This window comes from Haemaphysalis longicornis, unplaced genomic scaffold (genome assembly GCF_048455015.1).
Source record: "Haemaphysalis longicornis isolate Haplotype H1 unplaced genomic scaffold, Haemaphysalis longicornis Haplotype H1 scaffold_1, whole genome shotgun sequence".
NCBI lineage: Eukaryota > Metazoa > Arthropoda > Arachnida > Ixodida > Ixodidae > Haemaphysalis > Haemaphysalis longicornis.
In genome coordinates, this window is record NW_027526203.1 from 437,414,946 (window position 1) to 437,441,261 (window position 26,316).

Sequence of the window (26,316 nt, forward strand, 5' to 3'; positions counted from 1 at the left end):
CATTCACCGGTAGATCTGTACTGTGTGCTCGCAGCTACCTTGAGATATAAGCTATTCGTTTCAACACTTCAATGAGCACAAGTCTTGTCTAACCAGCGTATCGTCCGGTGTCCCGCAGGGTGCAAGCCTATCGCCACTAGCCTTTTTAATATACATAAATGGCCTGCCTATTAACATTATAGCAAACCTAAGACTCTTTGCAGATGACTGCGTATTGTACCAAACCTTTTGCGCCGCCGATGATCATTCTGACCTGCAATCTAGCTTAGGCAGCATTTCATTATGGTGTATCAAATGGCACATGCCATTAAGCCTAACAAAATGCAAATCATTCATTTTCTCGGAAACATGCCATATCTCAGTGCACCTATCACGTCAACAATGTACCCATCAGCTCCGTCCTATCACACAAATACCTCGGGGTGCCCATGACGTCATCGCTTTCTTGGGCAACGCATCGACACCATTTGCTCGGAAGCCTCGCGTACTCTCGGATATCTTCGCCGTAATCTTGAACTTTCTTCTCAGGAAAATAAAAGACTAGCCTTTCTAACATTCGTTAAGCCGAAACTGGAATATGCATCAGCCGTCTGGCATCCATTAAAGCATACCTAACAGTACAAAATGAATCCATTCAAAACCACGCTGCGTGCTTCATCACCTCGCAATATTTATGTCAACGTCCCTGCCCTTAAACTATATATCTCCTTCCCGACACTTGAATCAGCCGCGTCATTGCTCGTCTACGCCTCCTCCGCAATTTTTTTTATCGGCCATATATTTATCCATTTTTTTAAAGACACGTTACTAAGACCGCCTCACAGAATATCACCCCGCTTAAATCACACTTGCCAATTAGCCCCGATAACCGGAGGAACGTCAGCATTTGTCTCGTCCTTTTTTCATTATGCTATGGAACGCTTTAAGCGCCGACAACGCCACGTGTACCGATAACTAATCTAGAAATAAGCTTGAAAAGTCGTTAACGATGAAATTAACGATGAAATTAGCGCTATCGATATTAACGATGAATTTCTACTGTTGTGACTTGATGGTACTATTGGTGCTTCAACTGCTTTTTGAACTTTAGAATTCTGTTCGCTTGCCTTCGCTGTTACCTTTGTACATTTTTGTGTACTTTTTATTTAAGGTATTATTTGTTTGTATTTTCCTGCTTCCATGTTCTTGTTTTTTGCCTGTTTTGTTCAATGGTACTCCTGGAAACCCTGTTATCTCCCCCCCCCCTCCCCCCTTATGTAACGCCTCCCGGCCCTTAAGGGGCCCCACATTCTTGTTTTCACCAACATTCAGAGCCTTGTTCCAAAACGAGATGCGTTTTGTGCCCTAATTAATGATTGTCAACCAGACATCACTGCGTTAACTGAAACCTGGCTATCGAACGAAGTAAGAGATTCGGAACTTCCGAATCTTTCGGAACGATAGGAAAGAAAGAATCGGAGGGGGTGTCCTGATTGCTTTTGATGAATGGTGTGAGTGTTTTTGTTTACCCGTCATATCCGAGCTGGAGTCTGTATGGTGTTGCATAACGGTGAATTTCAGGAAAATTATACTTGGTGTCTTATCGTCCACCGTCAGTAGCTACATCATTTTGCGAAAGCCTGCATGACTGCTTAAACCACATTACAGTTAGATTTCCAGGTGTCCCCATTATATTACTGGGTGATTTCAATATTTGGTTTCACACGCTTCCCTCACCTCATCCAGACAGTTTTACCACACTTTGCACAGACTTCGGCCTTTCGCAGTTTGTAACATCGCCTACACGAATCATAGCATTCCTCAACTGTATTGGATCTTGTTTTGACGTCATCACCTGATATAATCTCGCCAGTTGCGCATTTACCCGGCCTCAGTGATCATGATGTCTTGCATTTTTAATAACGTACCATCGCTCATCCTCCCGGAAACACTCCAACGCCATTAGAGATTACAACAAACGTAACTATTCGGCGATCAATGAAGAACTTGGTTCGTTTCTACACACTTTTTTTGCCAGGGTACCTTGAACGATCGGTCGAAACCAACTAATATATTCAAAAACAAGGTTCTGGAACTAATACATGAATTTATTCCGTTTCGTCACGTTTATTCTAATCGTAACGCCCCCTGGTATAATCGGCATTTAAACCGGCTCGCCAACAAAAAAAGAATATTTCGCAGTTTTCGGCGGTTACCAAGTGCTTCTCGATGGGCACAGTATAAGGAAGCTGCTTCGAAGTATTTAGGCGCCTTAAGGGCTACGAAATCAACATTCTTTTCCACTACCCTTCCCAGCATCTTAAGGACGAATGCCAAACAGTTCTGGAACATCTACAAACCTACCGCTAGTAACAAACTATCATTAGTTGCCCCTACAGGTGACCATGTGCCAAGCCATCTTTGTGCTTCTTCACTAAACGACACTTTTGTTAGATTATTCTCGGCGTCAGGTATCGGCTCTCAATACCCAGAACACCCGCCATATAATGATACCCCAATGGATCTCATTATCTTTAGTGCGAAAGGAATTAAAACAATCATTCAAAGGCTTAAATCCAAATCTTCATGCGGCGTGGACGAAATAACCTCTAAATTTTTAAAGAACGCCGCCGAGTACAGTTTCATATGCTTCCAATGTATATTCTCGCAATCGTATAACGAAGGGATACTTCTACACGACTGGAAAACAAACAAAATTGCCCCTGTACACAAATCTGGAGCAACGCATGATCATTGCAATTACAGACCCATCTAACTTACTCCTGTGCCTTGTAAATTAATGAAACATGTAATTTTTTTCCGAGCTTACCAGTTTCCTTGAGAGTAACAACTTTTTCACAGTCACTCAGCACCGGTTTCGCAAAAATTTCTCCTGCGACACTTAGTTTCCTTTACCAACCAGCTACATGAAAATCTAGACAATGGTTTCATAACTGACTGCATATTCTTGGATTTTGCGAAAGCCTTTGACAAGATTAATCGTTCACTCCTCCTTTACAAAATGAGCAACTTAAATATCGACCCCTTAATACTCGGATGGATCCATGCCTTTTTAACTTCACGTGTACAATTTGTCAACGCCAATGATTCCAAGTCGCCCACAGCCCCCGTCCTTTCAGGCGTCCCCCAAGGGTCGGTTCTTGGGCCTTTACTCTTTAATTGATATAAAGGACTTGCCTAGAAACATTTATTCTGAAATCTATTTATTTGCTTACGACTGTGTCATCTTTCATAAAATTACTAATAACTCGGATATTACAAACCTTCAGACCGATCTGAACACTCATCTTGGTGTCAAACATGGCAAATGGAGGTAAGCATTAAGAAAAGCAAAGTCATGCGAATGAGCTGGAAAGGTGATGTGCCTCCAACATACTACCTAAACAATTCCCCATTAGATCCTGTAACATCGTACCGTTACCTTTGTGTTTACATCACCAACGACCTTTCCTGGAACACTCGTTCCGAAAATATCACAGCAAAAGCTAGCCAGACGCTAGGGTACCTCCGCAGAAATTTCTTCCTTGCTCCGACAGCTCTAAAGCTGCTCTTGTACACGACATACATCCTCCCTCAACTTGAATATGCGTCTTCAGTGTGAGGCCCTGGTCACTCCACCTTAATAGTCACGCTTGAGAAAGTTCAGAGCCGTGCATATCCCTCTTCATTCTTGGTAACTATCATCTGACATCCAGTGTAACGCAGATGAAGTTCAACCTGGACCTTCCCGCACTAGCCACCCGAAGCAAAAACTCACGCCTCTGCCTCTTTCACAAAATCTATCATAATCCTGCTTTGCGCGCTATCTGGATAAGGCCTCCATCTTACATCTCATCGCGCCAAAGCCACCTCCAGAAAGTTTATATTCCTCATTCAAACACCGTCACGCATTCAATCTCATTCTTGCCCAAAACTTGCAATGACTGGAATTGTGTTACCCCTTCCATAACCAGCATAGTCAATCTGACTTTAAAAATGCGTTGAATAATTTACTCACGTCGTAGGGCCACACTTTCGTTTAACTTTTTTCACTCCGGTTCCCGCTATGCAACCCTTGCAGTGTGATATGCAGCGTGCGTAAATTCAGCGAGATGGAATGTGATTCGTGTGTCCTGCGCTGCTGTTTGTTTGTTTTGTATTAGCATGCGCGGGATCTGTTCAAAATGATCTGTAAACTGGAATTGCCAAAATGCTTTTGTTCCTTTTAGCCTAGTGTACGCGATAACGCTATAGGCCGTTGGATGTACCGCTTCTTGTTCTTGTGTGTGCATGCGCTGTCGAAATAAGGGCCTCTTATCGCCTCTGTACCTTTCTTTTTTTTCTTTTTACCCACTGCCGGTGGAAAGCCTAGCCACTGGTTTGTTTCCTCGTTGCTTGGCAAGTGTTTGCGTTGGTATATGAAGTATAGATGATCCTATTTGACTGCCAAGGCTATTTTTTTGTTGTTTGCGTGTTAACTGTGCACAGAGTTGTAATCGAGTCAAAATAGCCCATACGAACTTGATGTTCTTCACTAATGTTCTTTTAGAAGTATTTTTGTGCTTGTATAGTTTTTTGTATTGCCCCTCCCCTCTACAACGTATTTTACTCCGAGGGTACAATAAATAAATAAATATAAAATAAATAAATATATAACAAAAAACGGATGGCTTTCACTGACGTCAGCGTTGCTGCCACGATTGTGACCCACAGGCACGGCAAAAGGCTGCACACTTGTCTGATGCTAATCTCTGGGAGCGCTGAAAAAGCTGGAAGTGGGTCACAAGAAAGGGCTGTGATTATGTCAGGTGCAAGCTATGTATAACATAAAAGACGGTTGTGCTTCGCCCTCCCCTTCCTCTCTCGCCCCGATAACAGTGCCCCTTCCTCCTCCTGCTTTCATACGGCTCCCGGTTGGTCCCTTCTTCCCATAAAGGTCACTCAGCCGATCTGTTGCTTTTTTTTTCTTGAAGAGCGAGCATTATGGTGTGCGATTGATTGATTTGATTGATTGTAGGGTTTAACGCGCCGACGCAACGCAGGCGATGAGGCGCGCCGTAGTGGAGGGCTGCGGATTAATTTTGACGACCTGGGAATCTTTAACGTGCTCCGAAATCTCGTACACACGAGCGTTTTTGCTTTTCGCATCCATCAGAAAAGCGGCCGCCGCGGCCGGGAATCGAACCCGCCTCCTCGTGCTCAGCAGCGCACATTATGGTGTGAAAAAAATTATGATCAGGTCAAAACACGACAGCTAAACGCACGCATTTCGTTCGCCTTCGTCCAATTCCAAGATTATTTATGCGATGTGTTGGTTGTATCCCAATATACGAGGTATTTGTCGTATATTTTAGCGCAAAACTTCAATGCCCGCCCAACACCTACGGCGCGTTTCAAGCTGGCGACGCGTAATGGTTGCGCTCGTAGCGGTAAATCCAGATTGGGGCTTTCCTCCTCTCCCACCCGTGCGCTGCCATCCTCTACCAAGCTCCTCTCCAACGACAAACAGACCCAACAGCCTCAACACTCGCGTTGAGATCCGTAGAGTGGCCTTTACCATTAAAACGCTTTCCACGTCTGGAACTTTCGGAAACCCACCGATTGCAGAACTTATAATACGCTCCTAAGTGCACTTACGTGCTCTTTAGTAACGCGGACGACATCCCTTTTTCTTTCCTTTTGTGCGTTTGCGAAGAACACAGATCGTGTTCCAGCCGTGCCAGCCTCAGTGCACTGAACAGGTGGAGTAAATAATTGTCGCCCTCGTGGGCTTATTGATTTAATCATGCAATATTCAGAACCACCAAAAATTGCCCCCAATCCACGCTGTGTATGCGGCTAGACCGCAAAACAGAACGTCAAACGAGTACAAGATACAAAACATGGTTGATTGGGGCGCAGTGACCAACGAGTGCACAAAACAAAACACGATCGTTTAATTTGCGGTTTTGCATACTTCCGAGTTCACTTAATGAAACTCGGAAAGACTTCTTTTATACCAGCCCACCAACGTGGGGCTGTTCGTATCACAATGACTTTGCCGAACCTGATGATGCTTGAATGGCTCAGAAGAGGTGGCTTATGTTATCTGTAGTAAAACTGCCACTGTTAGTTATACGTCATACCAACTGAGATTAAGCTTCTCGCGGTTGTGTAGTCGTTCCTGTAGTCCAACTTCATATAATTCGTTTCATGATAGTTATGATTGTAGCGATAAAACATGATAAAACACAACTTCAGCCGTTTTGTGCAACCATACTCTTTTCGTAGGCGCCCATGTGTGGACAGCAGACGGGGAGTTCAAATTTTTGCAAAGTCACGATGAACTAACCAATTAAGATAGGTAAATGAAACTCGGTGTAATAATAGAGTGAACTTGGTTTTCAATGGCAGTATGTTTTTAGGGATAAAACATCAGATCGAAAGCTACGGAGCATTTGCGAGATAGTTGGCTTTGCCACAAAAGTGTGTTCTGCCTTCGGAAAAGAAAAAATCTCGTGTCCAGTGCATATACAGCTTCGCTCTATAAAATTTGCTGTGATAAAAAAAGTGCACACTTAGCTCAATATCAAGTGCTGTGTAATTCGATCTTTGCGCAAAGAAGTCGCTGAGAAGCCGGCGACACGCTCGAAAATCCGACCCCACGCGACATTTCGCGCGGTTCCGGCTACCTGCAGACAGGAGTTGTGGTGTCGTTCTGGAGACTACTCAGTTTCATACTCATTCCGTGCTTCCGATTTCAATGTTGATTACGGTTGGATTTTTTCGGCGCAAGGCCAGCTGGGGCAAAGAGCGCCAAATAAAAGTATATAACAGAAAACAGTGGCTACTAAGATGTGTAAGCCAGAATAACAGTAAAATCAATTAACTCTTTCGTTACCGCGGGAAATTGACCAATTTTGAAGGGTCTAACAAAACATTTTTTTGTGCTATACATTTTGGTTAGGCACACATTGCAGTGACATTAAATGCAGATTATTCCACGCACTTTCCAACGACACCAGTTTTAATAATTTTTTCCTAAATAATAGTTCCGAAAAAAATTATCGAATTCGAAATTTTTGTCCACGCGTCGAAGAAAATAAGCAAAAAGTAAGTTGTGTATAATAATCCACCAGTAGTAGAAAAAAATTAGAATATACATCTTGTAGGTAGACATTTCAAAAACCCGTCCTAGAAAAAAAAATTGAGTTGCGCAGTACAATTTGTCAGATATAAAAGAAAACGTTAGCCCACGTGGTGCCCGTGCCATGTGGTGAAGCCCAACCTCTATTTCAAGTTTTGCTATTTTGGATAGTTCTCTAGAAGAAATCTGGTGGTTCAGCATTATTAAAGGCCCAAATTAGCCTCCACCTGATGTAAAAACACCTTGTGAATGATTATGACCGGCACAATATTGAAGGCAAGCAAGCGATGTGAAAAAATCCGCTTGGAGTTGAGAACCAAACTCTTTGGTGGATGCTTGCTGACGTTCTGATGGTCACTTATCAGTCAGAACTTTCATTTGCAGTTTATTATAATGTTCTGACTCACTATGGTAGCCCTGCTTGCAGGAATAAGGTTCGATGCGCTAGAATCATGCCCAGCAAGCTTTCACCAAGCCGCCGTCGGGCTGTGAAGCGAGTTCAGCACTACGAGCCTACTACATTGCAGCGCCACCTAACAATTTCGAAAAGAAACAAATGCAAGGCTGTTGGAGACTTCGTCAGAATAGACAGCACTACTAAGAAGCGATACTAGACCTCCGGAAATACCCTCGTGTGAAACCGAAACTGGCCGGTGAACAGCTGGCGGTGTTCAAGGCCAATTGGAAGCGTTCTCCTCGTCTCAACTGATACCCGACGACTTGGTGTTATCGTTTGACTTTCAGCGGAAGCTCTTATCGCAGAAGCAAGGCATAGATAAAGTGGAAGCGCGAGCGGCATGCTTGTTTTGAGGAGCAGTAGCGGGCAACAGAGGCGCCATGGCAAAAGAGGTTGTAGTTGGGTAACTGCGTAATAGCGCCAAATATGAATTTCGCAATGCGAAAACGAAACCGAAACTGCTGGAAACTGGTTGAAAATGTCAGGCGCACTTGCTAGACATGCGGGGGACCATCAGAAATAAGCTTTGGGAGAATAAAGCTGCCCTTTGTACGAACCAAAGATCATTAGTGAATAGCTAGGGCCATTTTCAAGTAATTATCACCTCTCAACGCTGTCGGATTACAAAGCTGACCCCATTATTTAATATTTGACTTGCCAGGAGCCTTTTGACAAAAACATATTATGGTAATGCAGCCTAATCACGACCTGCATCCTTTTTTCTCAAGTGCAGCAGCCACGCCCCCTTCCTCAAAAACACACGCACCTCAGCTCGCAAAAAACGCCGCCAAAAATCTCAATGTTGCCGGAGCGGGAAAATTTCAACTGATTCTAAAAGGGCAGTGCCTAGACTAACCACTGGCAGCATTAGGTGTACGAGAAACGACTACAACATGTCGAAATGGGCAATATAAATCATCAATCACCGGTGATCGATTTGAATAGGCGTGGTAACGAAAGAGTTAAATGCAATGGTGATGGCTGGTGTATAGGGCCAGTTTTGATAACGCATGATACGAAATGAGGTTTAAAAAGTTATCAGATAAATATTTAAAAACGCGTTGCACAAAAACCATGGCATTGTCACCCAAAAACAAGGGTGTAGCGGAATGTGTCGTCTGTATAGTTCCTTAAAGTGTCTGTCTTGTTGTGTCGAGTGCCTTACATGGGATTAGCATGTGGACTACGGATAGGCCCTCCCCACACCTGCTATACACGGGTCTTGGAGAGCTAGTGAGCAGGTGTGAGTGCGTCGCATGCGTGTGGCCCATCCGTAACCTGGCCAAGGCGACTTCCGTGTGCGTGTAACTTGTCTGTCTGTGTATTCCAGTCTGCTTGCCATGTATTGCGAAGGTGCTTTCTGATGTGTGGCTTGAGGTTAGTGTAGGTTAATGTTGCTATATACAGAGTATTGTAAGCACAGCAACAGCGGCCATCTGATCCGCGGTCTCATTACCGGCTATCCCAGAGTGGCCAGGCACCCAACACAGTCAGTTCTAGATTCGAGGCATATGCTGAGATAATTGTCTTGAGGACGAGATTGATGTCATAGTTTTTGGATGACTTTGTGGATGACAATGCTTGCACCCCACTTCCCCACTCAACGAGTCGGTATAAGTGACAGATTTAGGGATGTTATGTTCAATGATATGATTCGCAACAAGAAAAATGGCATACGCCTTCGCTGCAATGATACTGGTGTTTATATTCATGGTTCTACTTGCATTAAAATTGGGACCGTGCGCAGCACAGGACACGGTGGATGATTTTTTGGACATCATCGCTGTAAAATTCTGCGCAGCGATATTTATCCTGTAAAAACAAGTGCTGCAGAATTGCGCTTCTTGGAACTCGATTTTTCCCAATTTTTACAAATGACAAGTCGCATAGCAAAGGGCGAACTTGCCATGGAGGTAAAATCGTGCTACAGGATGTTTTATATGCATCTAAAAAGGAGACAGTCAGTTCAGACACCTGCTCTTTGACTGAAAAGGTGCAGAGATGGTTGGGCGATTTAAAAAGATCTGGGATGTGGAGGCATCATTAAAAATAGGTTTAAAAGGATGGTCATACATTGATGAAACTTTAAAAGCATATAACAAGTCAACATAGGTTCGCTGGTGCGATAAGCACCATTTGTCACACTCTGCATAAAGACTCTGGACAGGGCTAGTCCGGAATGCACCACACGAAAGACGAAGCCCCAAGTGCAATACTGGGTCGAGCATTTTGAGTGCCGTTTTTGTTGCCGACCCATAGACCACACTCCCATAGTCCAAGCGAGATCCCACCAAACTGGAAAAAACACGCAAAAAAAGTTTGCTCGCACCATAGGACTGTAGTGACAGGATTTTAAGAATGTTGATTGTTTTCAAGCATTTGTGTTTGAGTTGTTTGATGTGGGCACTGAACGTGAGTTTTTTTTATCTAGAACTGCACCTAAAAACTTGTGTTCCTTTTTTACAGCAATCGAGTTGCCTTGAAGTTTAATGTCAGGATCCGCGTGGGTCCCGCGTCTCTTTGAAAATACGACGCAGGTACTATTTGTAGGATTCAGTTTAAATCCATTTTGATCTGCCCAGCAAGCCAGTTGATTAACGGCAAGCTGGATTTGGCGTTCGCAAATGGACAGCTTACAGGATTTGAAAGATATCTGCACATCGTCTACAAACATGGAGTACGAGATTGTTCGAGGCAGTGTTTTGCCCAGCGAGTTCATCTTCACAATAAACAATGTGCAGCTCAATACTCCACCCTGAGGCACACTGTTTTCTTGTACTGGAACTCGTGAAAGCGCAGAACCTACTCTCACCCGAAATGTTCTGTTAGACAAGTAGCTTCCAAGTATGTTCAACATGTTACCGGATATTCCAAAAGATTTCAAGTCAATGAGGATGTCATAGCGCAATGCCGTGTCATATGCTTTTTCAATGTAAAAAAATATGGTCATGCAATATTGTTTGTGCACAAAGGCATCTTTTATATATGACTCTAAGGCCACAAGTTGATCATTCGTGGATCGCCCCACCCTGAAGCCTGCCTGGCAGCTCTCGAGAATACCGTTGTACTCCAAAAAGTACACTAGCCTTCTGTTATTCATCTTCTCAAGTAGCTTGCACAGGCAGCGTGTCAGTGCGATGGGACGACAACTTGCGGGTAATGTGGGATCCTTTCCCGCTTTAAGAAAGGCTACTACTATCGCTTGCCTCCAAGACATGGGAAGGTGCCCCGAAAGCCATCTTATTGTATAAGTGGAGAAGTGTTTCTAGGGTGTCTGCATGTATGTGCTGTATCATTGTGTATGTAATGTTGTCTGAACCCGGAGCTGAAGACTTACATGTGTTCAGTGCAGCTATTATCTCATGAAGTGTAAATTCGCAGTGGTAAGCAGATTTCGATTTGTCTTTTTCATGTAAGGCCTTCTTTTCTGCAGATGTTTTGTGTTTCCTGAAAGTGTGTGTAGTGTGCAGAACTCGACACGTGTTGGAAGTGTTGTGCGAGTGCGTTAGCCTGGTCTTCAAGTGTGTCCCCTGTTGTGCTGACAAGGGGCAGGCTATGTGTCTGTTGTCCGTTAAGTTTACGTATTCGTGTCCATACCTTGTGTGTGTCTGTATATGAGTTTATGGACGTGACGAAGGCGCGCCAAATCTCCCTTTTCGCCTCACGGCGCACACGCTTTCCAAAGGCCATTGCCCGTTTAAAGGAGGTGAGGTTTTGCGACGTAGGGTACCGACGGAGGACACCCCACGCCTTGTTATGGGCCTCACGCGCCCGCCTACAGTCCTCATTCCACCACGGCCTCCTCTGGTTGCGCGGGGCTCCGGAGGCGTGGGGAATGGACTTTCCGGCGGAATCGAGGATGTGCGCCGTGATGAGTTGGGCTGCTTCCTCCACGTGTAGGTGTTTTATGGATGTGTGGTGTAGTTTAGATGGTTCTGTGAATATACTCTGTGAACTGTGAACTGTATTCTGTGAATGTGAAGATGGACTGCTTGGGCCTATACCTATATACGTTAGTGAAGTGGGGAAGTGGTCACTACCATATGGGTCCGTGCCCACACCCCACTCAAGACATGGAAAGAAAACTGCAGAACCAATAGCCAAGTCAAGATGTGAGTATGTTTTGTGTCCTAAGTTATGGTATGTAAGCTGTTTTTTTTTTGTTGTTGTTGTTGAAAAGGCATGCTCCAGAGGATGTAAAAAACTTCTCTACCAGGCGACCTCGCACGTCCGTTCAGGAGTAGCCCCACATAGTTGTGCGCATTAAGGTCGCCTGTCAGAATGTATGGTTCGGGTAGCTGGTCAACCAGTGCCTCGAAATCAGAGCTCAGAAGTGCAAAATCAGGAGGGATGTAAATGGAGCCTACCGTTATCAACCTATTAAATATTATCGTACGGATTGCTACAACCTCAAGGACAGTGTTTAAAGAGAGAGTGTGGCATGCTAATGATTTTCGGGTGACATGGCCACACCACCGGAAGAGTGTCTGCAGCCAACCCTGTCCTTTCGGAATACCATGTACCAATTTAAGAAATCTGTGTAGATTTGAGGTGAGTTTCTTGGAGACACATGATACTTGGCTGATTGGCATGCAGCATCTCATACACATCAAGATTTTTAAGGAGGCCTCTGCAGTTCCACTGAATAATGTTTTCTGTTCCCATTATTTACATTTTAGGATGACTGGAGTGTGTGTGTGTTCATGTGTCGTCTTTCGGGGCTTGTAGTCTCGGAAGGGGACCACTCTGTTGGCTTGGACGTCGGGGTCCGCTCCTTGCGCTGCGTTGCAGGCAGGAATGGCCCGACATCCATCTCCTCGTCAGATGTCAGAGGGGTGCCCGACGGACCGGGCCCCCTGGATTTGGCCCCCCTTCGGGGGCCCTTCGTTTGACCCGCCACCACCGAGGGCGTTAGGCGCCAGAGGTGGCACGGACGGTGCGGTGGCGGTGGGAGCCGATGCGGGGGCCCCCCGGTATCCATCCCCTCGACACCCTCGAACGCACTGGAGGACGGGGAGACAGGGGCGGGAGCGGCACCGGTCACAACGGAAGCGGTTGATATACTCTGTCACTTTTATGTTGATCACTTTCTTTTCGAGTTGAAATTTCTCGCATTTCCTGGAGTAAGCCACGTGTGGGCCTCCGCAGTTAGCACAAGTGAGGGTAGCAGAGTTACAATTGTCAGTGGGGTGGTCCTGTGCGGCGCATTTGGCACAGGTTTTGCCGCGGCGGGAGTTTGTACCATGCCTGAACCTCTGGCACTTAAAGCAACGCCACGGGTTCGGGATGTAGGGACGGATGGAGCACCGGATAAATCCTGCATTGATATGTTGTGGAAGCGCCGAGTGGTCAAAGGTCAGGATGATGTGCTGCGTGGGGATTTGCTTATCGTCTCTACGGATAATGATGCGCCGCACGGCCGTGACGCCCTGATCCTTCAATCTCTCAAGGAGGTCTGCATCTGTTTCATTCAGCAGATCTGGCTCAGAGAGCACACCCTGGGAGCTGTTGAGGCTCCGGTGGGGTGTGACCCTGACGTCCAGATCACCCATTCGTGTCTGAGCTAGAACTTTATGGCCTGCTGTTTGTTGTTTACCTCGACAAGGACCTCACCGGTCCTTTGTTTTTTAGCCTTGTAAGATTTTCCAATTATGCCTTCAAGATATTTAGCAATCAAGAAAACTGATGTCGTCGCAAGAGAATAGGCGGAATCACGAGATTCCATAACAAGAAATCGAGAGTAGTTTTCCGGTTCAGGAAAGGTTAAGGATGGCAAGGGGAAAAAGATACTTCGGTGCGGGCCCTTTTCAGGGACCGATCACGCTTGAGGAGGGGGGGGGGGGGGGGGGGGGGGAGGAGGAGGATTGAAAATACCATATGCTACAGTATAAAAGCAGGGGACGGGGGTACTTCCTTTGCTCGGATTATCCTGATACCGAGACAGGTCCGGGAGCTCCCTGCCTGGTAGACAGACAGGGAAGCCCATCCGCCGGAGCTTGACCTGGGCTCCGACGGCCACCGTTTGAATTTCTTACCCTTCACCTTTAAACACATCACCACGGTAGGTTACAGCTTATGTTGGGGGGGGTTCGGGGTCCGCGGTGTCGCCAATACCGTCACCCAAATTACTCAAGGGCGATTTCAATGTTCCGGGCGATTTCAATGTTCCAAAGAGACAACGAGTGTTATTTCTTCATATATTGACAGCGTACATGAGCAACATAGATGGCGTGACGCCTTTGCCGCGACGTTGCAAACCCGCGTGTTTTCAGCCGCACCAGCCTATCTGCGAATGGCGACCGTGTCGCCACCCAGTGCCACTGATCAGCGAATGCGGAAAATGCTTGGAGTGTAACCACCCGTGGTGGAATATGTTCGTCTTTCCTACTTATAGTTCAATACAGTTCAAGTAGAACGTTATGTATTTGTTATTTCACCATGGCTACCTTTTGAGTGATACAAAGTTGGGTGTTATGATGGAAATGAAAGTAGCGGGAAGAAACGGACGAGAAAGGGAAACACTACAGCGCTGTTTTCGTGCTCTACTGATTTTTTCCTGATGCGATTTCGTAACTTCCTTCATTCCTCCTCCATCTGCAGTGTTCTCATTGAATGAATAATGAGGACGAGTACGATTGAGGCTACACTTGAGAAGCCTCAGCGAATAAAAAAATACCGCCAAGATTTCAGTTTATATTATCCTTTTAACAGAAGCGCAATATTTGTTCTCCCCGAAGGAACCGCTTTCCCGTTCATATAATTAATATATCTCAGTCAGTACAGCTATAGATCCGCGGTAACAGACACCGTCCTAGTGCAAGGTTGCATGTTCACTATTCATACGGAACACGCTGCATCGATGCGAAGGAACTGCTTTTATGGCCTCCTGGGGTCGCGGTTTTGATGCAAGCAAGGGTGTGTAACTGACTGCACACAAGCTCTAATAAACGAATAAAAACTGTGCGAGAAGAAGACGCACATAGCGACGCTCGATTCTGTAGCCCATGTTCATTCGTGCAAAGGGGTAAGGGGCTCGCAATCTGGTTCATGCTGGTGATGGCGACGAAAAATGAAAACACGCGTGTCGAGAATTCGGCGGACGTTACCCCGGGTTGTCTAAATTACTCTGCAGCACCCCCCTTCCCACCTCCCCCCCCCCCCCCCATCACGGAGCGCACGGCCCAGATGTGGCTTCGGCGCGTAAAATACCGAAATTTGAATTTTTAAAAGTCATGGTATAATACGAGTCCAGGGTGCGCCTCTCGATACGTATATTTCAACCACATGCACATCGAGGGGTAATGCTGTACGTCGGAACATTTTTAGCGTACGTACCAAAATCAGTGCCAGAATAACCTTTAGCCGAAATTTCAAGCGGTCAGGACAACCGTGTAGTTGTTTTGACAGCTAAACCCGTTGCGCCTTTTTCGTCTCATCCTGACGCAGATGTCTAAGCCGAGCCACATCCCCAGCAGCACGTTCTCACCCTTTCCAGCCTTCCATCCGCGCCTTCCAGCCTTCCGTGCTCCCCTACCAAACATGTTTTGAGAAAACTTGCAGATAACTCATGCAGCGATGTGATTCGCTATTTGCATACAAATGCTCCACCAGATATATCAACCGTTTCAACATGCTCTTTGACGTCTTTATTTTCTTACAATAAATAAAAGAATACTAAACTGAAAAAGAAATGCGTAAAAATGTTCCGATTCGTACACAGCTAACTGAAATGCAAGTGCAATGTACGATGAAAATCGCGCCGAAAGTTCATAGGTCAGCCATTGAACGCACGTGTGAGCGTGGGTTCTGTAAAATGCGTTGCCGAATCCAAACATGATTGCTGTAACCGATCATTGTTCCTGTACCAACAACATGTCCGCACCCTAATTTAAAATTGTATTCTCTATCCTGACCGCGAGAGTTAAATAATTGTTTCTTAATATCGCAGATTGTAATATTATTAGATATAGTAACCGGGGATGGTTATGACAGACGGCACGAAACAATACACGTGTCTAAAAAGGTTCGCCTCGAGCCTTTATTTTTTAATACTTCTATCTTGCTCGATCTGTCTCATAAACACGATCCTTCTCGTAAGTTGGTCAAATTAGTACCTGCACTCTCTTATTTTCTGCCTTTAAAGGAACCATGAAGACAAAATACAAGATTGGTTTGTTAAAAAGACTGCTGCGTCCTGACATGGCCCTCGATTTACTTCCAATCGAGGGGCCGTGGTAATTATAATTATAATTTTATCGCTAACTTCAAAGAAATAATGGGAATATTAGAGAACACAGATCCACCAGCGCCGACTCCACAAACGCTTTCCGGCTATTTCTCTATGACGTCACAGATTCTTGTTTGTGCGATTGGCGGCCGCCAGCCTCAACCACTTTCAAAAACATGACTGGGAAATTGTCGGGGGCGTCCAGTTTTGTTTGATTGCATTACTAGAGTGCGAACGTGCGGTTAGCAACTATGTTTCAGTGCTGGCTCATATTACGTCATTCCTGCTCATGAGAAGTCACTGTAGCGGGAAATTTGAAAGTTCTTTATTACTTCTTTGTCTTTTATCAGTTAAAAAATCGCCTTTTGTGGCTGGGATGGAGCTGAGTGGGTTACGAAATGCTAGTTCTTTCAAATTGAATGAAGTTGTATACTTCGTGGCCCATTTAAAGTCTTATGTATACTACGTGCTCGACAAAACCGAGCTAAGAATAATTATGTGCGTCTAATAATTTGTTGTAGTACTACGAGTGGGTGAAAATGTGATACATGAACCTACATAGCACCTCACGGCTTTACGAAGAGAGAAATGGTCGTCGTTTATGCATTCGCTGGCACCATATGCGAGATGCAGTGCGTGCGCGCACGAGAGGTCATTAACCCTGTTCCAAGACTTGTTTAACCCCGTGATTTATCCTATATGCAGTGGTTGTACTTTACAATCGCAAAAACAACACTTTATTTTGAATTACACGGCTAACATTGGTTGCGTATTTGTGTTTGGTTTAAATGTGCCCAAGGTTTCTTTAGCGCTAAAGGATGTTGACACGTATGAACCGCGTCAACGCGGCCAGTGGTTCAGAAAAATGTTTGCCCTATATATATTTTGTCGTTATGCACACACTTGTCGGGGAATTGTTTGCATCGTTTCGGTCCCCGTAAGACGAAATCAGCGGAAAAACAGTGACGCCAGAAAAACCTGCCGGGGTTCACCAAAATGTGCACGTAATAAAACTACAGTCGGTGGTTCAAGCTGAAGAAAATGAGGCGGAGGTTGTCTACAGAATTAACTTTAAAAGCAAATGAAATAAGTCGTACCCTCGCCCCTGTACTGACGCACGGACAAGTGAACTTCGCTTCATCAGAGTACAATGCCGACGCTACTTACTACTCGGGCTCTCTAAGTTCACATACACTCGTTGCGAGTAAAGAATCTTGCAGGCATGCAGCAAAAGAACATTCCCATGTTTGGAGACTTTGGTTTGTTCATTGATAATTGCACCTTTCTAAGTGCTTATTGTAATAACGTAGCCTTCGCCAGCAGGATAACATTCAAAGCGAGAACACATTTTATACAAGATTTCTTTCGCGTTGCCAACCGGAATTGCTTAGTACTAACTAGTACTAGCATGGGGGGAAGGGGGGGGGGGGGGGGGGGGTATTGTCCTTTAGTATCGCCTTTGCGCCACCGCGTCGCGTCGTCTACGCGAAGTAGGCGGCGAAGGCAGCGCCACGAAGCCCTTCGAGACATGACCTCGAACGCTTCGCCACCCTACCTTCTTAGGGATCCCGTCCGGCTTCCACGGGAAGCTTTTCTTCGCGGGCATCCCAGGCGTACGGCGAAAAAACTAAGCCAATTTTGGAGCAGTATTTGTGTGCCCCAGACTAATACGGCTCCTCTTACGGACTTGCAAGAAGGCAGTCATCAGGCTTTGATAGTTTCTCGTCGCCCTGTTACGATGTGTGTGCGAATACACGACCTGATAAATCATTGCAATAATTTAGAGCTGTTCTTGTTTTGTTTAAATTTTGTTGCTTACAGATTATCGAGCTGAATCAAAAGATTAACCACCAAAAAGCCCCGATTTTTTTTAAACGAGTCAAACTACTACTCATGGCCAAGATATTTGCATTATACGCGCTTCACTGAGTAACCCTCTCAGGAATGTCGCCCCTATCGTAACAATTGTTTACCCCAGCTGTTAAGCACAGCTGGCATTTCTTCAATCGATTTTATCACTTTATCAGATACATCGTCCACTGTCAACCCTTCATATGGCCAGAGCTCGCATTAACCACGACTGCGCAGCATCTACCCCCCCCTAGTAAAGCCATGAGGCGCTACATGTTCATGTAACCTATTTTCACTTTCAGTACTACAAGGAATTGCTAGAAGCACGCCGATATTTCTAACTTCCTCTTGTTCAGTGCGCACTGAAGATAAGAGTGTCAAATGCAGGAAATGAACGAAATACAGGTATACAAATCTGACCTGTAAGCAAACGATCGTATGTACGAAACAGAATCACGCAATCTACAAGTGTGTGAAGCAATAGAGGCTCGAAGCTAAACCTTCGGGGCGAGCATTGCGCTTTGAGCCGTTTGTCACCCCAATCCCTGACTAATTTTCCTGTTTCTGTACTATGTCTAACATTTCCACCAACAGATTAGTCAAGAGCTAACACACCCGCTCAAGCGTAACGTCCCGTTGCAAGATGGGACGACGTTAGACGCAGTGCCCATTATGGCACTTACCTGCCGAAAGCTAGCCGCTATATGCAGGGCGGTAATGGCTATCATATTCCTCGTAAATGAACGTTAATCCATGGGGCCTCGCAAACACCGACCTTGGAGAGCACTGGGGTATGAACGTGACTGGGAATGGTTACCAGTAGATTCAAAAGAAAGTAGCCGTTCGGAACGTGGCGAAAATGTCCTGCACTGCGTCTAAAAATACCTTGCTTGAGGCGTTTAATCCCGCAGCCTACAATCGCTGTTCTTGCGCCACAAACGGAAAGTGATCGAGCTGCTCGGAGCGCAGTTTATTTTATTGTATACCACCGCTCGACAAGTTGCCCGGCGATTTAATCTTTCGCAAGCCCCTTTCCACCCGCCATTTCAAAAACTGCATTTTTCCCACAGACAACAAAACATACTCCGCACATCACCGAGACCCGTGACGCAGGAATGAGCAGGGTTGCTTTTAAGGGTTCTCCGACGAGAGAATTTATTGACGGACAAGACCGCCGCCGACGTGTGCGCTGCTGCACTTCGTATTAAAATGCAACGCGCAGCGCCGACGTCGGCGGAAACGTTTTCGTGGATCGCTTCTCAGGCGCCCAAAACTCGACACTCGCACAAGCAACAAAGACGACACCAGTTGAGGCTGCACATGCGGCCACATATTGCACCCGAAAAGAAAGGCTAAGCAAACAGCGGCCGTCAACCCATCGATCTCGGCACGACAGCGCACGACGTATATCCCGGTCGGCGAGCAATTTCACAGTAAATCTGGCCGCGGTGCAAGTAGAGGGAAGAAGTGATTTTTCAGTGACCCCCCCACCCACGAAGGAAGGTAGAGAGATAACAAGGCTGGAGGGGAACATACTTTGCGCGCTCGGTCGGACACATCTCCCGGCGCATGTTGACGGCGGCAGGCGGCGGGAGAACCAGACATCCACGCCGCGAGGAGCTCCGCCGCCGCGTTTCATCCGCGAATACCTAGCGCGGCGCGAGCGACGCCGAGGTTTATAGAAGGGCCGCAGCTGCTGCCGTTCCTGCCCATTGTGCTTGCCGCGCGTATTTCGACGCAAAAAGCGGGTCTGACTCTTTCCTAGCGCACCGCCCCCATTGTGCCACCGGTTAGCGACGATGAAAGATGACAGTGCTCGCATCCCAAAGCCGGGGGAATTCTCATCGGGAATTTGGCCGCGAACACGGCGGGACGGAGCCGAATGGCCCCCGGAGCGGTGCCCGCGGGAGGCCGCAGGAAGCGGCGAATCTCCTTTGCTGCAGCATTGGGACGTCATTCCTGCCCACCTTCCGTACATCCTCGCATTACCCAGTTAAGAGTCGAAGAAGCCGAAAAAATGGATGTGCTTAGCCACGCTAGAACAGGTTCGGCTCATCAAGTATTAAGGACTAGACGGCACTGGCTCCGTTACAAACTTGGCTTGACTGCAGTCAACCGATACGACAACCAAGAGAAATTCAGGAAGATGGGATGATCGTTTTTGTTTTGTCTTCTGGAGCTGCCGTTCCGTTCACGGAACACAAAGCGAAACTGGATAACTATAGTTCATACCATAAGCTAGCTGCAGCACTAGCCCCGTGTACATGGACGCGACGGGGGCGGGGTGAGTTGAGTGGCGGGTTCAGCTTACCTCGATGCGTCCGAGTTTATATGAACCCCGTCCAAAGAATCGAGGTGAGGGGAGCAGCGGGGTTCACGGAAAAGGGGCTACCGTATTTTCACGATTCTAACGCGCACCCTCTTTTGCTAAAGGTAGCTTAATATTTGTGTGCGCGTTACAATCAGGTTCAAAACCGAAATAAAGCGGCCAGCAGCATTGCCATGCGCAACGGACACGAAGTACCCGCAAAATCCAACTCAATCCAATAAAAACAATCCGTCAACACCACGCGAGTGAATTTCGGCGCACTGATTCCTCAATGGCATGCCGCATACCCTGGTCAGCTGTTGCACATTTTTTTGTGCTTCTACCCCGTCCCTGTTGTTTCAATAAACGTTTTCTCTCTCTCTCTCTCTCTCTCTCTCTCTCTCTCTCTCTCTCTCTCTCCTCTCTCTCTCTCTCTCTCTCTCTCTCTCTCTCTCTCTCTCTCTCTCTCTGCTTAGCCCCTAACGCTTAGAATTATGAAGATCAAGGCACTTGAAATCGCAAGCAGCTTCAGTGTTCCCCGCTATAACTTGTCCCTCTTCCAGGTACGTGGTGTCATGCCTTTTTCATCTGCGCAGTACCGTCAGTGTCACATCTCTTTTTTTTTTTTTTTTGGGGGGGGGGGGGGGGGGGGGGAGGGATTTTCCTGCTCGAAGTTACCCGCGCGTTACGATTGGGGGCGCGTTAGAACCGCGCAAATACGGTATTCTGCTCCCGCGGCCCGCCGGCTCAGCCCGACGAGCGAGCTAACCCACCCCCTGCCTCCGAGTTGACTGGACTCGCCGCGACGGCTCTCTGACCCACCCCGTCCGCTTATACATGGGGGTGTCGAGTCCAAAAAAACCTGTTTATTTCGACTCAACGCGCCCTCGTCGGGTCAACGTAAACGGGGCTACTGTGGAGGCTACATTGTTGTCCCCCTCAGAGCGCCTAACTCACCGCGAAGGAAGCGACAAAAGGCGCCGGGGCCTTGCGGTGCCACTTGCCGAAGGGAGAAGGGAATGTCCTTTCAGGACCCCCTTCACGGCGAGTTAGGCGCCCTCAGTGGGCGCACTATTGATAACAATGTAGCCTCCACAGTGCAGCAGCTAGCTTGTGGTATGAACTTTTTTATAGCGTTGTTCGCAGTAACACGAATGGTGACATCCGCTGAGGGAACGATCGAAACCGTAATCGAGATTCCAGTTTGGGGTGTAGCACGCTAAACCAACACCTTTTGTGCGACTAAAGCGCCCCATGACTTTGGATGAATTGCGTATTTTGTGTTCCTTAGCATTCGCCTAATGTAGCGCGCATTAGCAAGGTGAATTCAGAGCATGTTCAAGGCCCCTTTGCATGTTCTCTTCAGAAGTGGGGAACTGACCTCGCGGGCTTCTATTCCACCTCAAACTGAATCATCTTCCTCAGCCTCACATGAATTCCGTAACGTTCAAGTTGCAGTTCAGGTAAGCGAGCACGCTAAACGTCCCCACAACCTCACCCCGAACCCAACCTCTCACTCGAAATTCCCTCAACTTCAAGCAATCCATTGATCTAAAAATTGATATTTATTCAAGTTTCAGAATTTTCCACGCCCAAGCGGGTGTACATAGGGTACATAAGAAACCTATTCACTGAAAACATGTGCTCGGAGAAATTCCCAAACAAACACGGGAAAAAAATGTTTTCTCCGTGTTAATTTTTAGTCTGAAAACGCGCTGAAGGGTATTGAAAATTATTGTGAAGTGTGATTTGGTCTTGTGCCTTAATATGCTTCATATTTGCCTATTATTTTTGCCACCACCGTATTGTTTCCTTTTTGGTCATGTTTCTTTGCCTTGTAACCCCTACTCCTGCTTGGACCATTCTTCGCCTGCAGTATTTTCTAAATAAACAAATACGTAAGCATTTGGGCACTGAATCGTAGACGTTGTTTGGGTCTTACGAATAAATTAAGATGAGCAAGGATATCGCGTAGCGGATGTCATATCGTTTGCTGCATTGCTTTGGCGCCCTATTGCTGTGGCGAGTTCCATCGTGACTGCTGTGTTGGCTAGAGTTATTTGAACTGTGTGGACGTGGAATTCTCTGCCAACGATACTGCATCCGCTCCTTCACTCTCTCAAGGGAAATTCGTGGCCTCGAAGGTGTGTACGGAGGCCTATGAATATGGCAGCTGAAGATAGATTTGTTGCAGGTACAGGGCTCACTCACGCTTGGCTGCCTACGTTTATGTCGGGTTACCGCATTTTACGGGGTCTCGCCCTCTCCACTGTTTGAAATACCTTTCCTGCAGGCAGGCGTGCGTCGATGGTCAGTGCAGCCCATTAACGATACTTGCGAGGCTGCACTTGCAAGCAGAGTATACAGAAAATCTAAGCGCGGTGAAGTTTTGTTTAAATATATATTCACGCAGGCAAGGAACACGCAACCCTCGCGAAAAGATTAACGAAAATAATGGGCCACCACCACCAGAGAAAGTATCGGGTGATGGAACGAGTCAGATCAGGGAATGGGCACAACATGACGCCAAGCAGTCAGGAAAATCAACGTACGATGCCGGAGTTTACTACAACGCAAGAATTTCTTATAAAACAGCTTCCATAAGAATGCCAACCAAACATGGCGGAGGATCCGATCAACCCAAAGCACGGAAACCCGGAATGAAAGTTCCCCTGTATGGTCTATAAGCTGGCTACATTCGCCGGCAGCGAAGGCAGGCCGGGCCACACACCCTCAAGTTGAAAATCCGCACATATATGAGGAAGCCAGACCATTACACATACTTCTAATGCGTAAATCAAGGGGGCCTTTTATTTGTGTTAATATACACGTCGCAGAATCGAATCATAGCAGCTGACCACGCTAACCTCATTCCCAGATTGAAAGAGGTTACGATAATTGTGGCTGCTCTCGAAGCGCAAACTCGTGAAGTTCGTCTGCCTGCCTGGCAAATGACCACGATGGAGACCCGATTCGCCAGAAGCAGCTCGCTGGAATTAGGTTTGCCCGACATCTAATTACGCTAAAGGCCCAATTTTATGCGATGCGCGCGAAACTTCGGAGACGAGAAACCTTTGTACGGTGCGCAACAACTGTAAATAACTTGCCGTGACTCACCCAACTTAAGGCGCGGACTGGCTGCGAGGCATTCCATCCAAAATGAGGTGCTATAATTTCGGCGGCGTCTGTCTGTGGGCTGAAAAATCAGGCGTCAGCTCTACGCGGCCGTAAAAAAATCGGCCCGTCGCACGCGTTTGGAATGAGGGAAGCGTGAGCTGCAGAAGGCGAGTAGCCAAGCCGCTCGTCGCGCCTCTCCTCATTAATCTTGCTCCCGTTCGATTGCGTGCAAGCGCCGAGTCTGTACCTGTCGGCTGCAGACAAGCGCAGCCGAGACTCGTTCGCCAAATCTGCATAACTCATGCCCCCACAAGGTTCTTAAGCCGCGTCGATGCGTCTGCACGTGTACTTACGGCGCTCATGTCGGCCTCGGACAACGGTGCTGACCGCCCGCTGCAGTCAGCCATGAAGGTGAAAAATAAAATCGGCCGCGAATCCGCTTGCGTAGCTGGAAATGTCACCCAAAGGACGGTAGTCTCCTGCCGCCCTGCGACGCAGCACCCTCATTGCTACGCAGCGATTACTGATACCGTGCTTCAGCGAACATGTTGACGGCAATTCCTTCGCCATTATTATCGGCCCTAATCATCGTGACGTCATCGCCAACAGTGTCAGCCCTGGCGTTTGCAGGAGGAGCGTAGGGAAGATTGGGCCGTGGCTTCCCCCGCCCCTCCCTCCCCGCGACATTCTTTATCCCGGGAGGGCGGGGGGAGCACAGATGAGGCCACTATACTCGGTTACAACTTAAGAACGGCACCACTTCATGTAGTGTATCAGTCCGCCAAAGCGCCGGACCCGTGATGTCAGTGCGCGCGCGTTTTGAAAGGGGTTTGCTATGAATGCATGATATCGTCTGCCTTGTCTCACGCAGTTTGCTTGTCGTCACTGGAGTCGTTTATAAGCATATTAAGTCCAAAAAATCACGGCAACGGCACACACCATGTTCAAAATATTCCCAGTAACGCCCTACTTGCGCCGCGCGGAGAAACATCCGGCTACAGTGATAAGGCACAGCGGCAACTTCTGGTGCCGTTCTTAAGTTGTCACCGAGTATAGCTCTGTCTAGCATCAAATAATGATACGGATAATTGTTTTTTGAGTCGCAAGCTACGCACTCACCATTGGCCCCTTCGATGTATGCTCTCACCATGACTGTTTCAATAAATTCCTTGCTTTGGATTTTACGGGTCGGAAGCCCCTGGGCTGTCGGAGTCTCCTGTCGTCGTCGTCGTCTCATGTTGTCACTGTACTAAAACACTGGAACACCCGTTTTACAACGCCTCGCGCTAGAACGCTTCGTGCTTCAAAGACACGGAACTTTTACAGCAGAGCTGTATACCTGTGCCCCGCAACGGTTTCATCTCCATGGGCAGAAAAGACATGGCGCCAAGAATACACATGTTAGTGGAGATGGCCCGGGATTTTTTGTTTTGTTGGCTTTTTAATTCTCTCCCCCCCCCCCCCCCCATGTTTAACAAGAATTTAAAATTCTTATTTCTCCTCTTTTTAGTCACTTGCCCCTCATTCGTTCCTAAAAAATGCCTGCATATTCGGAACAGCGTCAGTTGTGCTCAAAAATCAAGACCTAGAATCGAAGTGTGTTGTGTTAGGGCTTTTTGCAATAGTTGCTAAGATAGAATGGGCAACGGAGTAGGGGTTTTAAGGAACTAACTATTACTATTTTTATCTTTCTGATCGCCGATATTGGGACGCAGAACAATGTGGGTGTACGTCGATCAGGCATTGCAAACTGCCCGCAGAGGTGGTGTATTGCGGCTAAGTCACTGTGCGGCCGAAGACGAGGTCGCAGATTTCCCCGTAGGCCACGGCGCCTTTACTCTTGATAGCGACAAAATAAAAATAAAAAACTCTTCTGTGTTGTGATTTCGCCGCACTTCAAAAAACCCCAGAGGGCCAAAATTACTTCACAGGTGAAGGGCTACGGCATGATTCATTGTCGATGTGTAAAGAACCTTTTAAGGAAATTGCGTCGCAAAGGATGAACTTCCGGTCTTCACAACTGTTCCATAGCAGCTTTCCGCATTTTTGTGCTGTTCGTGTGCTATAAAGTCCCAGTACCTAGTCATGAAACGCACATGCCCTTTTGTGTTGCTCTACAACGTCCAATGCGCTGGTCAGAGTCGAAAACGTAATAGTATTAAAGATTCTGGTAATACGTTACGCTTTTCTTGTCTTCATATATATAAGCTGAAGTGTTCACACGCCATAAAATACCTAACGAAAATGTTTGCTACCAGGCCCAAGCTAGAGAGCAAACTGCGGGTTAACCGTGTGCCGCAGCTTCGCTGCAAGGAACTGGAGAATAGCACAGTGCGGAGAAGGGTCCCCCCGCTTGATGCATGGGTGTGGCGGTGTCGTGGCCCGTGGGTCGATTCCAGAGGCCGCAAAATACAGGTCGCAAACAAAGCTTGGTACTTCATCACCACGCAACGGACACCCATATCACTCCTATTTTATTCGCGACTTAAGGATTCCTTCCATACGCGCATATGTATAGAACAAATAAGCCAGGTTAATAATCATCGGCGATTTTTTTTTTTTTTTCACTTAACTGAAACCACCCGCATCATCAGATCGAGCGTAGTTGCTGGGGTAGTAAATACATGCAAAGATTTCTGTATTAGGGGCGCGAAGAATGGATTTGCGGAGAGGCCATCTTCATTAATTCAATATCAAATGTGACAACAAAGCAAAAGAAAAAAACGCGTCTGTCCGCAGGACGAATGAGCCCGCGACTTATACGACCACTTGCTATGAATTAGCCGGGCGCGACACTTTGGTTATCGACGATCGCTTTCTTCTCGCGGAAAGGACGCGAGAAATTTCAGAGCAGTAGACGTCAGCGCAACTCGTGACACGGACCGGCACTTGCGAGTACCAGCTACGGGAAGAATGCTTTATTGGATTTGCCACTGCTTGCTAGGAAAGACGTCGGTATGAGCAGTAGCGGCGCGCGCTGGTCCCTTTATTAGTCACTGGGTAGGTTGAAAATCCACGTTGGGTCTCAAATATGGCACACCAATTGGCCAACGGGGCGCGAATAAAAGTGAAGTAGCTGAGTTGAAAAGGGTCCGGAAGGAGATCGAACCCAGGACCGTTGGAATGCGAGACGACTAGAGCTCGGCGGACTCTGGTCGACTAAAAGCAGACCTCAAATTTTGAAGCTGCACCTTGGCTATCAGGGGCGCCGTAGTGGAGGGCTCCGGATTTAATTTGACCCCCTGTGGATC

The 26,316-nt window shown here is 46.9% G+C and overlaps 1 protein-coding gene across 2 annotated transcripts in view; it reads right to left on the reverse strand.

Moving 5' to 3' along the window:
• LOC144155797 (transmembrane protein 163a-like) overlaps window positions 1-26,316 on the reverse strand; it is a 133,529-nt gene that overhangs the window by 99,033 nt on the left and 8,180 nt on the right. Inside the window, exon 1 of one of the 2 annotated variants that reach the window (XM_077687460.1) lies at window positions 19,177-19,286. The exons of the other annotated variant lie outside the window; for it this stretch is intronic. Within the exon in view, the coding sequence (XP_077543586.1) occupies window positions 19,177-19,211 (35 nt within the window). The 5' untranslated portion in view covers window positions 19,212-19,286. Of the gene's footprint in view, window positions 1-19,176; window positions 19,287-26,316 lie in introns of those variants that run through there. 2 annotated transcript variants of the gene reach the window in all.